The sequence below is a fragment of the Taudactylus pleione genome, unplaced genomic scaffold, assembly GCF_031769625.1.
Source record: "Taudactylus pleione unplaced genomic scaffold, aTauple2 ptg000140l, whole genome shotgun sequence".
Lineage (NCBI taxonomy): Eukaryota > Metazoa > Chordata > Amphibia > Anura > Myobatrachidae > Taudactylus > Taudactylus pleione.
In genome coordinates, this window is record NW_028284542.1 from 2,560,669 (window position 1) to 2,574,897 (window position 14,229).

Below are 14,229 nucleotides of genomic sequence, written 5' to 3' on the forward strand. Positions count from 1 at the left end.
TAGTCAGTTTTCCCGCCGCCTGCCTGGTGTGCAGTAGTGACCTTCCTGGCTTCTCAGGCTCATTGCGCCCAAACTCGTCCGACTTTTGTAGGTACGTATTTCTTTTTTATTTTCACAATTATGTGTATTTTGCTCATTTTATGAATGAAAATTACAAAGGTTGTGGGTATTTTGCGGAAATATGTAGGCTTGTCCAGGATAGCCTCTTAGGCAAACTGCGCCTCTTAAAATTTAGTATTTTTTGTTTTACTTGCTTTTACTTGGTTTTGTGAATCAGATTTCCATATATTCTCTCTTTGTACATCCTAATGAAGGTCACTGATCACTTTAAGAACGTTAGAATTGAGTTAATTAGGTGCTAAAGACGATTTTATAACAGGCGCCTGTCAGGCGCACTGCGCCCGAACCTGGGAGTCCCAGAGGTGCGCCTGATGCAGGGTTAATAATGCCGTTATCACATGGTGGCGAAGCGCGTTGGGAACCTTAGTAGGCAACTAAAAGCTGAGCTGCTCATTGCATGTCTAACTATACATGGCGCCATCTGTGGATGGCAGTATGGTCACTTACATGCCCAGCCGCCGACCTCTGGTCTTCCTGATACATCCGTGGTTATGCTTGCATTAAGGTCTTGCGCATACTCAACGCAACTACGTAGGAGCTATCACGTAATGCCTTAGCAGTAGGCAGATGCAGTACAGAGGGGACAGTGCCCAGCAGAGGGGCGAGTTATGCGACATCTCTTACCATTTCCGTGGTAAGACATCCTGCAATGCTGCAATAAGCAACGATGTAGGACATCACTTAGAGATAAGGAACATGTTGATACATCGCCGCCGTCATACTTTTACCATTTGTATAAAACATCTGGCGTTGCTGGAATCTAAGGGAGTACTCACCAGTCAAAGTCATTGTAGTCGTTCTTTGCTTCACCCCAGAAATACAAGAAGACCAAGGAGAGGCAGAAAGCCGCGATCAGGAGGACAAAGAACAGGGCCTCCTTCTACAAGATGAAAATACAGATACCTGTAACCCGCTCTTGTTACCAGCAATGATAAAGCCATCTCCCTATATTCCCACCAGTCAGATTAAAATCAACGTCCACACGTTATCTCCTTTGAATAATAGCCCCCTTGCAGATTAGTGTGGAGGTATATGTAGCACAAACATAACCGAAATGATTAGAACAATGGTGGTGCTCAAACTTGGGTATATGAATCAGCAAGTCGTAAGGGAACAGTTTAATATGCCATTAAAGTTTTCACATTCGCCTAGGAAAATATTTAACCAACATGCCCCGTCCAGCTATTTGGGAGCTGCTACACAAAAACTGGTTCCTAGTAAGACTGGTTAAACAAATAATTGATCTGACTGGGTAGCATCAGTTTACAGTAAATCTAAAACTCCCATTCTACCACTTCTGTTGGTAGCTTGTGTCAAACAGTGCCCTTGGCTGATGAAACCGGGCTGCTCACTGGAGAAACGCGTTAGTGGTTTAACCTGTTGCCCTAATTTTAACTGGTTAATGGATCATCTTTTAATAATTGTTCTGAGCTCCTGGCTCACAACCAGAATGGAGCAAATACAACTATCACACTGCAGCGTCTACGATTAACCGGCGGCTGGTGAGATACTATCTATTTTTGCCCACCACATAATACACACTTTATATTCCATTTGTAGTGTGCGTGTGCGTTATTTCATCACCTCTGGACAATTAAAATTGAGTCATTGATCATTTATAATACCGGAAGATTTCATTCCAGGGTCCATTTTATTGTGTCGTTTGAAAGTAATACTGTAATACTGATTTATGATTTATAATTATGTAACTCGTCTGATTACTGTTTTGATTATTATATAGAATTTCAAGGAAATATTTATATATTTTTTTTTAGTGTGTGAGTTGGTTCGTTGCTGTAATATAATTCCTGAGGGGGACGAGCGCTCCATTAGTACATATGTACCCTCCAATGGTAGCCTGTGCCAACCTTGGCCTAGTAGCACATGAGTCTGCCTCGGTGCCTCTTACCGTCACGCAGCAGCACTGTCCAGGCTCTGTCTTCTGGCGCTGGTACCGCTTCCATCTGCAGCTGTACAGACCCGCCAGTAGGGAGATGAAGGGCTGATGCTCATAATGCTGCAGGAGGCGCCTACGCACGATTTTCAGCTTCCCCAGCCTGATCCTCCTGAGGTTCTTGAGCGAAGTCCCCATCTGGGGAGTCTTACATCCTCTTCATTTCTGTAGGCAAACACTGGGACAGTGAGCCGTGCAGGAAGCCTACAAAGCGGTGATAAATATAAAGCTACATAGAAAACATAATTTGCATATTACGGTGAGCATGGGAGAATAATTTGTAGACTCCGCCGTCAAAACACTTTTTTTCTTTATTTAACAAAATGTGAATTAGTTTTTTTTAATCGGGACAAATTTCAGCTATTTTGAATCAGGGTTGCATTAAAAAAAAAAAAAAAAAAATTGGATTTAAAAATAAAAAAAAACTGATCTATTTGATTTAAATCAGATTTTATTTTTTGGGGATTTAAATAAAAAAAATTTTTTAATAAAAAATCCTAAGTAAATGTTTTACATTTTTTTACATTTATTTAAAAAAAATGTTTTAATAAAAAAACCTATTTAAATCAAATAAATCCGTTTTTTATTTATTTTTTTTTTAATCCAATTTTATGCAACCCTGTTTTGAATGGAACCAGACTGCCCCCGTCCACTACTTCATGTGTTATGATCTTTGATTTCTAAAAACGGCAACATGTTATGCAGCCTTGTTCGTTGAAAGCGCCACGATACAAACAAATCATGATAAATAATACAATATATAAGTGAAACCTGTCACTGAACACACACAGGAGGGTCGACAATTCTGTGAGCCAAACTAATATTCAGGGGAATAGATCATATTCAAGTCACTAGGAAACATTGCTCAATGAAAACTTCAGGCCTGGTTACAATTAGACAGGGCAGCACAGTTGGCGTAGAGGTAAGCATTGCTGCCTCACAGTCCCGAGGTCTTGAGTTCAAGTCCTGACCGAGGCACAATGTGTGGAGTTTGTATGTTCTCTCTCATGTTTGTCTGGGTTTCCTCCCGGTGCTCAGGCTCCTTCTAATACTCCAAAAACATACTGGTGGTACAGTAGCTTATTTGGTTTGGACCACCAGTCTGGGAACCACTGTGGTAGTGAATATAGATTGTAAGCTCCACTGGGGCAAGGACTTATGTCATTGACTGAAATATTGTCAGGACTGAGCACTCTGGAGAGCCTGGGAGAGACATAGATACCTGCCCACCGGTGGTACGGGAGGTTTGCAGTAGAGATGGTCGTATGTATAATTCCTCCTCATAGATGAATTAATAATGATACGTATACAGCAGGACCGTATTGGAAAGGAAGGTGCATTAAGCAAACAGTAGGACTAGTACTGTAGCAGACACTGGAGCCAGACTGGGGTTGGATAGAAGAGGCACTGGGACCGGATTGGGACTAGACTTGGAGTACACACTGAGGGCCTGATTCAGACCCGCTCGCTATTTGCGGTCGTTCGTTCAAAAACAAGGGGTGGCTATTCAAATGAACCGTTCGCTCAGTGCGGTCTGTTCACGCCTCTAAGTCTGAACGAGCGAGCAAAACTTGCGGTCGAAATTTTGAAAAAGACGCCCCCTGGCCGCTCGCACCATACGTCATGTCCGCTACTTATTAGATTAATCGAGTACATCGAACAGCGTATGAACTGCTCGCTATTCTTGTAGCTGGTTTTCCCTACCACTATATTGCGAGCAGTTCTGCCTATAAAACAACCAAGTGACGTGGTCAATGACGCTGCTGTTTTAATTATGCACACCCATAAAACGCCCGTTTTGACCTTTAAGCACGCCTGCGTTCTGAATTCCACTCCCCGTTTTCAAGCACCTTCCCCTGTTACCACCCACATACGCCTCATTCTGTCACTCAAAGTAGCAGGCATTCGCTATATAGCGAACAAACGACTTTCGGCCGCACTGACTGGTTCGCGCATGCGTATTACAAACCGTACGCATGCGCAGTTGTGCGAACATTGCTCAGTGCGAACGAGCGGCCGCTTACGAGCGGCTCTGAATCAGGCCCTGAGACCGGAGTGGAACCAGACTAAAGACACACATCCACTAGACGATTAAAGTGAGCGATTGAACGATAACGATATCGTTAAATAATCGTTTGCATATCGTTAACAAAAATGTCTAAAACGACCAGCGATGCGCGCTCCTGTTGGTTGTTTAGACGGAATCGGTATGAATTACCGCCGGACGCGACATGGCTGAAAATCCCGATCGTCCCAAGTAAGGATTAACTAACCTAACCTCCCCCCCTAACCCTAACCCTCCTTAGGGGTGCCTAACCCTAACCTTCCCTCCAGTGCCTAACCCTAATACCCCTCTAAGTGCCTAAACATAACCCCCCCCTTCCCTGGAACCTAACCCTAAGTCCCCCCCGGGAGCCCTAAACCTAACTCTCCCCTCCCCCCCCCCCCCCCCGCGGCTGTCCGCAGCGGTGCCCGGCATCACTTCAAACGGGATGCCGGTCTCCCGGCGTCGGTAAAATGACAGGCGTCTAGAAATCTAGACGCCTGTTATTTAACCCTCGCCGGGATAAAGCAGTCGGGAAGCCGGCTGTCGGGATTACGTCCGCTGGCTTCCCGACTGCATAACGTTTAGACATCTATCATCGTACAATTATGTTGTACAACCTGACAATAACGTCAGGTTGAACATGTTTGAAGATGATTTATGAGCCTGCACTGACCGACTGTTCGTTCAGTGTAGGCACATCACAGACTGACAAACGACTGCACGGTTACAATGTCGTAATTGTGCAGTCGTTTTGATGTCTCTTAGTGGATGTGTGCCTTAAGAGCACAGATTGGACCCGGAGTGGGACCGGACTTGAAGCACAAACTGGTTCCGGAGTGGAACCGGACTTTGAGTATACACTGGAGACAAAATGGGACCGGACTAGGAGCAGAGACTGGAGCCGGAGTGGGGCCAGACTTGGAATATACACTTTAGCCGGAGTGGAACTAAAATATAAACATAGACTGAAGCCAGAGTGGGAATTGTCAAGGAGCCTAAGACCACCAGCCGGGAGTAGAGCCTAGGACATGTATTAGCAACGAAGCTGTCAGAGCAGGATACTTAAACCCTGGGTCTCGCAGGGATGGGCTGATGTCGTCAAGTGGACATCGGCCCGGCTTTCACTAGAGACTATCATTCAGCTGACCAGGACCAACATGCCGGTGCCCAGTGTGCCAAGCCGCCGGGAATGCCGCATGAGACTATCACCACGAAGGGAGCCCGACAGCAACGCAGTCAGCTGGATGGGCCCAGTGCCCAGTGTCCAGAGCCAGCGGGAATTCCACCGGAGCACTGGGCCCCTGAGACCACCGCAATGCTGAGGACCCGTCAACAGCGCACTCCGAGAGCTCCCAGGCCGGGACCTCCGCCTGGACAGAGCAGCAGGACCCCGAGCCGAGGGTAAGGACGGTTCCTGACAAATATTCTCTGTAAAGCGCTGCATAATATGTGTGTGCTTTTATAAATGTTGATAAATAAATTAATTAGACCATGCCCCAGTGATGTAAGTGGATCAGCACTGGCTCTACTGCGTATAGTTGACAAGTTCACTTTAAAAGTAATATTTGCATAGGCTCAGATGATAATTTAGGAAAATCCAACACTTTTTTTTTTTTTCTTGAGCAACAGTAAAAGAAAAATGATAATTTAAAAAAAATAGACTTTTAATATCATAGTAGACATAAAAAAAAAACATCTATTACAAATTGTGCCAGCTGCATATTTGCAATAGTTCTCTATCCGGGATATGTAGATGATGTTGGGGCACAGGGCCTGATTCATCAAGGGCCGCAAGGGGGTGAACGCACGCACTCGGTCGCTGCGTGTATATGCTAATCAATGTATACGCACGGCAACCGCAGCACAAGGATGCAGACGCCCAGCAATACACAGTGCCGCCCATCTCCCTCTACTCAATGCTCAATCAGTACGCTGGAAGGCGCAAACATCGGTAACATCGACAACCATCGGACCCAGACGCACAATAGAGGATGACTGGACCTGGCGCAGGACATTGGCCACTTCCTGCGTGCATCGAGTCGTCTGACTGCGTATGACGCCGCACTGCCTTAATTATGCACTCCCCTATAGGCACGTCTGCGTTCGCCCAACCACCCCCCCGTCACCACCCACAAACGCCACTTCCTGTCAATCAATATCGGAAGGGTCTGCGTACACACTGCGTGTAGTCTGCGTACCCTTACCCGATCGCCCTGGCTAGTTCGCGCACGCGCAGTGCGATACATACGCATGCGCAGCGTGAAAACATCGGCCGAGTGCGTGTGGTTCTCTCCCTTGCTGAATCAGGCCCACAGTACACATATCTGAACATTGCCCAGATTGTAACGGATATCTCAGGTCATGCAAGATGACCAGAAACTACCTTGGGGGCTGCCGGAAATCAAAATGTATACGGCACAAGCACAGCATAAAGCACATTCCTGTTTCCTAGTGTGGGCAATGGGGAGCAAACCATGACATAACAGGACTGTCTTGGTGTGGAACTAATGCGTTACGTCAGCCCTGAGGCCTTTACGTAGAGGTGCATGAAAATTCCACACTGCTTCTACAATCTCAAACATTTTCGCAGGACATCGGGCCGTGGACATGAGCAGAACTTAGGGATTAATTCAGACCCGCTCGCAAGCGGGTCGATGTTGGCCAAGTGCGCATGCGCACAACGGAGGCGGCTCCGTCGTGCGCATGTGCGAGACCCGAATAACGACGGCCAAGACGTCGTTATGGGTCTCGCACCAAAGGGGGAGTGCTGTCGATGGTGACAGCACGCCCCCTTTGGTGGGCGTGCCGGGGGCGTGGCTGCCCAGACGGAGGCGTTCCCATGGGAACGCCTACCGTCTGGGGCCGGCCCCACTGACATCACTAGTGATGTCAGTGGGAGTGATTTTGGCTCTGATAGAGCCAAAATCACTCCAGGGCTTGCAGTCACCGAGACCCTACCGCAAGGGTCTCGTCGCAAGCCCAATGGTCGCGATGGTCTTGACCATCACGACCATAATTTTGGCCGCTCGCATAAGCTGTGGGTTACCACCCACAGCTATGCGAGCGGCCAAAAGGCCGCACTATTAAAAATAAAAAAGCGCCCTGATTCAGAGCGGGCGCTCGTTTAGAGCGTCCGGCTCTGAATCAGCAAAATTTGCTGTCTGCGTTTGAAGTTCACTTACAGATGAATGTTTTAAGCTATTTTTATAAACAATAAAATTTATATTTTTAATATGAGTATTTTTAAGTTTTTGGTTTTTTTTTAATCGAGCTATGTTCTCGGTTTGCCTTTTGCAATAAAATGTTATCTAGGGCCTGATCCGGCAGTGATTATAGGGATTCTCCGCCTGCGCAGGACCTGCGTGATCACAGGCTGGCCCTCCTATGCCTCTGCCTGATTGACAGGCAGAGAGGCGCATACGGGGGCGGTGCGAGGGTGGGGACAGTCTGCAGGAGTGGCAAGGCCAGGATCTGCGTTCATGGACCTAGATTCCTGGCCTCGCATGTCGGACAGCCTGCGTAACCTGAGGCTTACTCAGCTGGCCGGCACCGTCCACCATCGCGACCGATAGTCGCGATGGTGACCCCAAGCTGCCACCACGGTCGCAGCGCTGGGATCACAGATGCAGCAGGGGGGAGTCAGACCCCTCCTAATGCGTTAGCATTTTAGCAAGGACGGAATTGCAGAGCTGCTTGTGTGTGGCTTCGCCATCCCGTCCTCTGCAGAATCAGGCACTAGAACACTATTAAGACAGTTATAGAGCTCAAACCTGTCAAGTTAGTAAACTTTTTGATTTCTTTAAAAGGTTTGAGAATCGTAGTGCGACTGGATCGAACGTCACTGCTTAAAAAGTATCGGGCCGTCGGGGCAACCAACAGAACTCTGCCATGCTGAAACATTTTACCAACAAACAATATAAATGCGGAATATTGTGCTAACCTGTATAGATGGAAAACAGAGAAAAATATTCCTACGCCTACGTGCAGTATGTGTGATACTTATCCTCAGTATAGAACTTGCACACGTTTGGTGATAAGAATGCATTTCAGATGCCTGCAATCTGATCTCAAGGTGTTTCTCAGGAGAGAGTTGCCAACTATCTGCAATCACAAGTAAATGGGCAATCGTACAACAGTCCAGCCCTATGTCTGCTATAAAGTGTGTGATACCAGGAAGTAGTGTTCTATCCAGAAATTCCCCAAAGTCGGACAGGGCACCATGAGGCAGCCAGGAAAGGAGAAATGCACACAGGATTCATATACTCTCTGTCACAATCAGGGTTTCTCGGTATGGCGGTCGGCGGGTGATACCTGTGAGGATGCTATGGCGAGGGGCGTCTGGCGGTGGTGCCTGGCGGGGTGCATTGGCTGTGTGTAGTCCTGTGGGGGCATACTGTCACTCTGGTCTGGTTAGGCCTGGTGGTGCTTCCGTTCCGCTCTGGCATGGGCGCCGTCATCTTGCCACCGATCATGTGACCTAGTCGCCCTATCCTGGTGTGTCACATGCTCCTCTCTGACCAGTCACGGCTGAGCACTGGGGATTTAATTTAAGGGAGTTCAGAGCTCCCTTGCATTGCCAGTGCAACGTGTTTCTCAGTGGCAGCTGAGAGAGAGTTCCTGAGCTCGTTACCTGCCTCCTTGGAAAAGCTACCTAAGCCTGTTTCACCTAACCTGCTCCTTACCCTGCTGGATTCCCCTGCCTCCCCCAATTACCTCTCCCATTGCCTGAGTACCTGTGTCAGCTGTTACCCTGCACCCTGCCTCCACTTGCATTTCCTCTGGACATTAATCACCTCAGCCTGCAAATTCATTCAGCCTCACAAAACCTGCATCCTGGACTGTTCCTGCCTGTCACTGTCTGGACATTCTCCCATTAGCTTCACTACAGTTCTCAAGTGCACTTCAGTGCTATACCTGGACTTTTTCTTTTGCCATTTCCATGTCTACTAAGCCACTCATTAAAAGTTCCTCATTTTCATTTAAATCTGCTTCAGTGTCTGCTCCTATCACCACCCCGGGTCCACAACAAAACCAGAACCTCACAGTTTGCACTGGCCCCATGGACCCGGCCACGGGACAGGAGTCTGGAGCGTATTTATTCCGAAGTATTGCAGGCCGTTTGGAAAACCTGGGAGCCATGTAGCACCAAAAGCTCAGTTTAAGCAAGAAATAACTAAAAAACAGGATTTAATTCTGAGCATAACAACTCGCTTGGAGAGTGTGGAGACTATGCAGCGACAGATGGCACAGTTTGTGCAGGACATTGCACGCCGTCTGGATACTGTACAAGCTACTTCAACGGCTCCTAGTGTGCTTGCAGCTACTCCTATCCCCACTCCTGTGATATCTTCCTCTGGATCTACTCCTCGTTTGTATCTTCCCACACCCGATAAGTTTGATGGTACTCCAAAACTGTGTTGTGGATTTCTCAATCAGTGCGATGTGCACTTTACTTTGCAACCCTCTAATTTCCCTGCTCCTAAAACCAAAGTGGCTTACATTGTGTCCTTGTTATCCGGCTCTGCCCTAGAATGGGTTTTTCCGCTCTGGGAGCGTTCAGATCCACTTCTGGACAATTACCCAGAGTTTCTAGCAACATTCAGGAGGATTTTTGACGAGCCTGGAAGAACTTCCCTCTGCTTCCTCCAGTATCATGAAGTTAAAACAAGGGACCCGTCCTGTCAGCCAGTACGTCATTCAGTTTCCGACGTTGGCATCTGAACTCAAGTGGAACGAAGAAGCTTTAACATTGGTCTTTTGGCAAGGTCTATCAGATCGTTTAAAGGATGATCTAGTGACTTGTGAATTACCCTCTAGTCTTATTGATCTCATTTCCCTTTGTAATAAAGTTGATATACGCTTTAGAGAGCGCCAAGATGAAAAGCACAGAGCTAAGCGTCTCCCTTCCCCTACACGTTCCACTCCCTCCCTTTCCGAGGAAGAACCCATGCAGGTAAATCATACCCGTCTCTCTAAGAAGAACGACAGAGACGCTTTAAAGAGAACCTTTGTCTATACTGTGGAGACGCGGGTCACCTGGTGGCTTCCTGTACCTGCAAGCCGGGGAGCGTCCCGTTTCTAGCTAGTTCTGGGTGCACTCGGTTAGGAGCAATTCTTCCAACCTCTAAACATATTGGCTATGGGCCTGATTCAGACCCACTCGCGAGCGGCTGTACGCTCGCAAGTGGGTCGATGGTCTGCACTTAGCATGCGCACGACGGAGGGAGCTCCGTCGTGCGCATGCGCCAGACACGACGAGCGAAGGACTTTCCTTCGCTCGTTGTGTCTGATCAAAGGGGGCGTGCTGTCGATGTTGATTGACAGCACGCCCCCTTTGGTGGGCGTGCCGGGGGTGTGCCTCCCTGACGGGGGCGTTCCCACGGGAACGCCTCCCGTCAGAAGCCGGCCCACTGACATCACTAGTGATGTCAGTGGGAGTGATTTTGGCTCTGATAGAGCCAAAATCACTCCGGAGCTTGCGGTTGAAAACCTCAACCGCAGGCTCCGGCTCGCAATTTCGATGGTCGCGATGGTCACGACCATCGCGGCCATCAAAATGCACGCTCGTATAGCCTGTGGGTGGTGACCCACAGCTATACGAGCGTCCAGGAGGACGCTCCATGAAAAAGGAGCCCGGCCCTCATGCAGAGCGTGCGCTCTGCTCAGAGCGTACGGCTCTGAATGAGGGCCTATGTCTTGTCCATAGCCTTAGACATTAATTCTAGTCCTGTGTTTGTGTCTACCCTTTTGGATTCAGGGGCAGCAGGGAATTTCATGTCATCACGGTTGGCAGATAAACTACAAATTCCCTGCAGCACCTTGGATCATACTGTCTCCTGGACCTCTATTGATGGAAAATCTCTTTCTAATGGAACTGTGTCTAAGAAAACTCAACCTGTTTTAGTTCGTGTTGGAGCCCTCCATGTTGAATATATCAGTTTTATCATCATACCCAAGGCTTCCCATGAAGTCATACTTGGATACCCGTGGCTGCGTAAGCACAACCCCAGAATTGATTGGAACACTATGCAAGTTCTGTCATGGAGTGTGGAATGTTAAGGGTCTTGCCTTCAGAAGACCGACGCCTTGTCATGGTCACTATCCCCTGATAGTGGTCTAGAGACACTACGGAATACACCCGTGCTTGGGGCAAAAGTTTTGACAACGATACAACTGCAACCACCTGTTGGGAAGTCCTTTGTAGCCCCAGGAGGGGTAATCCAAGGCCTCAACCCCAGAGGATGTCTCTAAGGTCTCAACCTCAACGGGGGTCTCCAGAGCCCCATAGGGGATTTCCGAGTATCCAGCCCCAGGACGGGGTTTTCAGTCCCATACCTCGAGAGGAGGGTTCAAGTTTTGTACCCCAGGAGGGGGTTTCCAGTTCCTGTTCCTGTTGGACCAAAGCTGAGGATGTCCACACTTCCTGTCCTGTCAACAAAGTCCACTTGGCTCACCCTGTAATGCCGAGAAGGTGTCCTGAGGCCACCCCTAAAGGGGGGGGTACTGTCACGACCAGGGTTTCTCGGCATGGCGGTCGGCGGGTGATACCTGTGAGGACGCTATGGCGAGGGGCGTCTGGCGGTGGCGTTGGTGCCTGGCGGGGTGCATTGGCTGTGTGTAGTCCTTTGGGGGCATACTGTCACTCTGGTCTGGTTAGGCCTGGTGGTGCTTCCGTTCCGCTCTGGCATGGGCGCCGCCATCTTGCCACCGATCATGTGACCTAGTCGCCCTATCCTGGTGTGTCACATGCTCCTCTCTGACCAGTCACGGCTGAGCACTGGGGATTTAAGGGAGTTCAGAGCTCCCTTGCATGGCCAGTGCAACGTGTTTCTCAGTGGCAGCTGAGAGAGAGTTCCTGAGCTCGTTACCTGCCTCCTTGGAAAAGCTACCTAAGCCTGTTTCACCTAACCTGCTCCTTACCCTGCTGGATTCCCCTGCCTTCTCCAATTACCTCTCCCATTGCCTGAGTACCTGTGTCAGCTATTACCCTGCACCTTGCCTCCACTTGCATTTCCTCTGGACATTATTCACCTCAGCCTGCAAATTCTCTTCAGCCTCACAAAACCTGCATCCTGGACTGTTCCTGCCTGTCACTGTCTGGACATTCTCCCATTAGCTTCACTACAGATCCCAAGTGCACTTCAGTGCTATGGACTTTTTCTTTTGCCATTTCCATGTCTACTAAGCCACTCATTAAAAGTTCCTCATTTTCATTTAAATCTGCTTCAGTGTCTGCTCCTATCACCACCCCGGGTCCACAACCTCACACTCTCTCTGTACCCTAAATAAGCCTTAACCCTAGTCCGATCTCAGCTGTATAAAATAAAGTGTGGCCCCCAGATCAACTGTACTATTGCTTAATTAGTCTTAATTAATGCTCATCCCCCCCACCCCTCCCCCCACGCATTTAGCTCTATCTCAATTATCCCACTCAGAAGTGCAAAAACAGTTTGTGAAGTCATGGCTTACGTGAAGCAATTAGAAAAAAAAATATTTCTTAAACCACTGCACCGGCTCTTCCTATGCTGTGAGTGGTTACGGGGGTCGGATCGACCTGGGATACCCGTTCACACTGCATAGCGAGCCGGGTAATTATAACCTGGCCCATTCACACTGCACAGTAACCCTGGTTGCTGCGCTTTCACGTACAATAACCTGCGTTATTGCTTGTAGTGTGATGGTGGTCTCTCCTTCACTGTGAAAATGCCGCAGGCTCTTATTGGGAAGCTTTAGCCTCACCTTTATAGGCGAGTTTAATAACACAGGTCTGCGATGAAAAAGCTTTTTAAAGGAATTTATGTGATACTTATAGATTTTTGGCTTCTAAACACGAAAATGACTCCCGATTTTGCATATCACATCACGTTTTTCTGCAAAACGTGTATTTATGAATAAGTCATATATTTTTTTCCTTTTCTTTAAAGTAATAAATGTATTCTGCCTACATTTATTATAAAACATTGGGGTCTATTTACTAAGCAGTGTTAGGAGTGAAAAGTGATAAGTCAGTGATAAGGTGCCAGCCAATCAGCTCCCAACTGTCATCTCACAGGCTGTGTTTGAAAAATGACAGTTGGGAGCTGATTGGCTGGCACCTTATCACCGACTTATCACTTTTCACTCTGTCTCCTAACAATGCTTAGTAAATAGACCCCATGGTCTTAAATTAATTCAGTCTGTTGTATAGAACGTTGCAATTCAGTTCTCGTCATAAAATTACCCCCCGCCCAGTGCCCGATTAAGGTCCACATGGGCCTGGAGCTGAAATTTACAAAAGGGCCTAAACCCCATACTGTCTAAAGGAACATTACACACACACACACACAACAACTACTACTACAACTACAAGGTGAGCTGGCGGAGATGGAACCAAATACAACAGATGCAACACAGTTTTGCCCTGTGACGGCTCATCTTAACCCCTGCCTACCACCACATACACACACACATACACAGTAAATATACAGTACACACCACTCATACAGTACAAGTGATTTAAAAATTTTTAGGCAATGTCAAGGATCCAAACTACAAATAAATTGTCAGGGAAATGCTTAATAGTTACAGAAACCTCGGCTGCAATGTGAGTTTGAATTCCCATATTGAGCATTTCCCAAATAATCTCGGAGACTACAGTGAAGAACAGGGTGAACGGTTCCACCAAGACGTTAAAGATGTAGAAAGAAGATACCAGGGTCGTTGGGGCGTCAGCATGATGGCTGACTGCTGCTGGATGATACACAGAGACAACACAGAAAAAGCTTATAAGCGAAAAGCAACAAAACGAAGTTTGAAGACAAAAAAAATATATTAAACGATTTTTTTCAATAATTATGGTTTTGTTTTCTATTATTGTTTGATTTTGTTATTTTATTATGTAATTAAGACAAAAACACAGTGATATCATCTACACTTCTTCGCATTTCACAATAAATAATGTCAAAAACAATGAAACTTCTTGTTTTTTCTTAAAAATGTATGTAACCCCCTTATAGGTAAATGTGATGTGGTAATTTTTTTTAATATACTATTTCTTGATGTTCACAGGGGTATAATTAAGAATATAAAAGTATTATTAAAAAACTTTCAATACCTTAAATTTCACAGA

The 14,229-nt window shown here is 47.2% G+C and overlaps 1 protein-coding gene across 2 annotated transcripts in view; it reads right to left on the bottom strand.

Moving 5' to 3' along the window:
- Positions 1 to 14,229, bottom strand: part of GDPD4 (glycerophosphodiester phosphodiesterase domain containing 4) — a 78,591-nt gene that overhangs the window by 51,414 nt on the left and 12,948 nt on the right. The window contains exons 2-3 of one of the 2 annotated variants that reach the window (XM_088473797.1): positions 2,030 to 2,239; positions 897 to 1,000 (exon numbers count right to left, since the gene is read on the bottom strand). In XM_088473797.1, coding sequence (XP_088329923.1) covers positions 897 to 1,000; positions 2,030 to 2,212 — 287 coding nt within the window. In that variant the 5' untranslated portion in view covers positions 2,213 to 2,239. Of the gene's footprint in view, positions 1 to 896; positions 1,001 to 2,029; positions 2,279 to 14,229 lie in introns of both variants that reach the window. The other variant, XM_088473796.1, reaches the window with a different exon arrangement.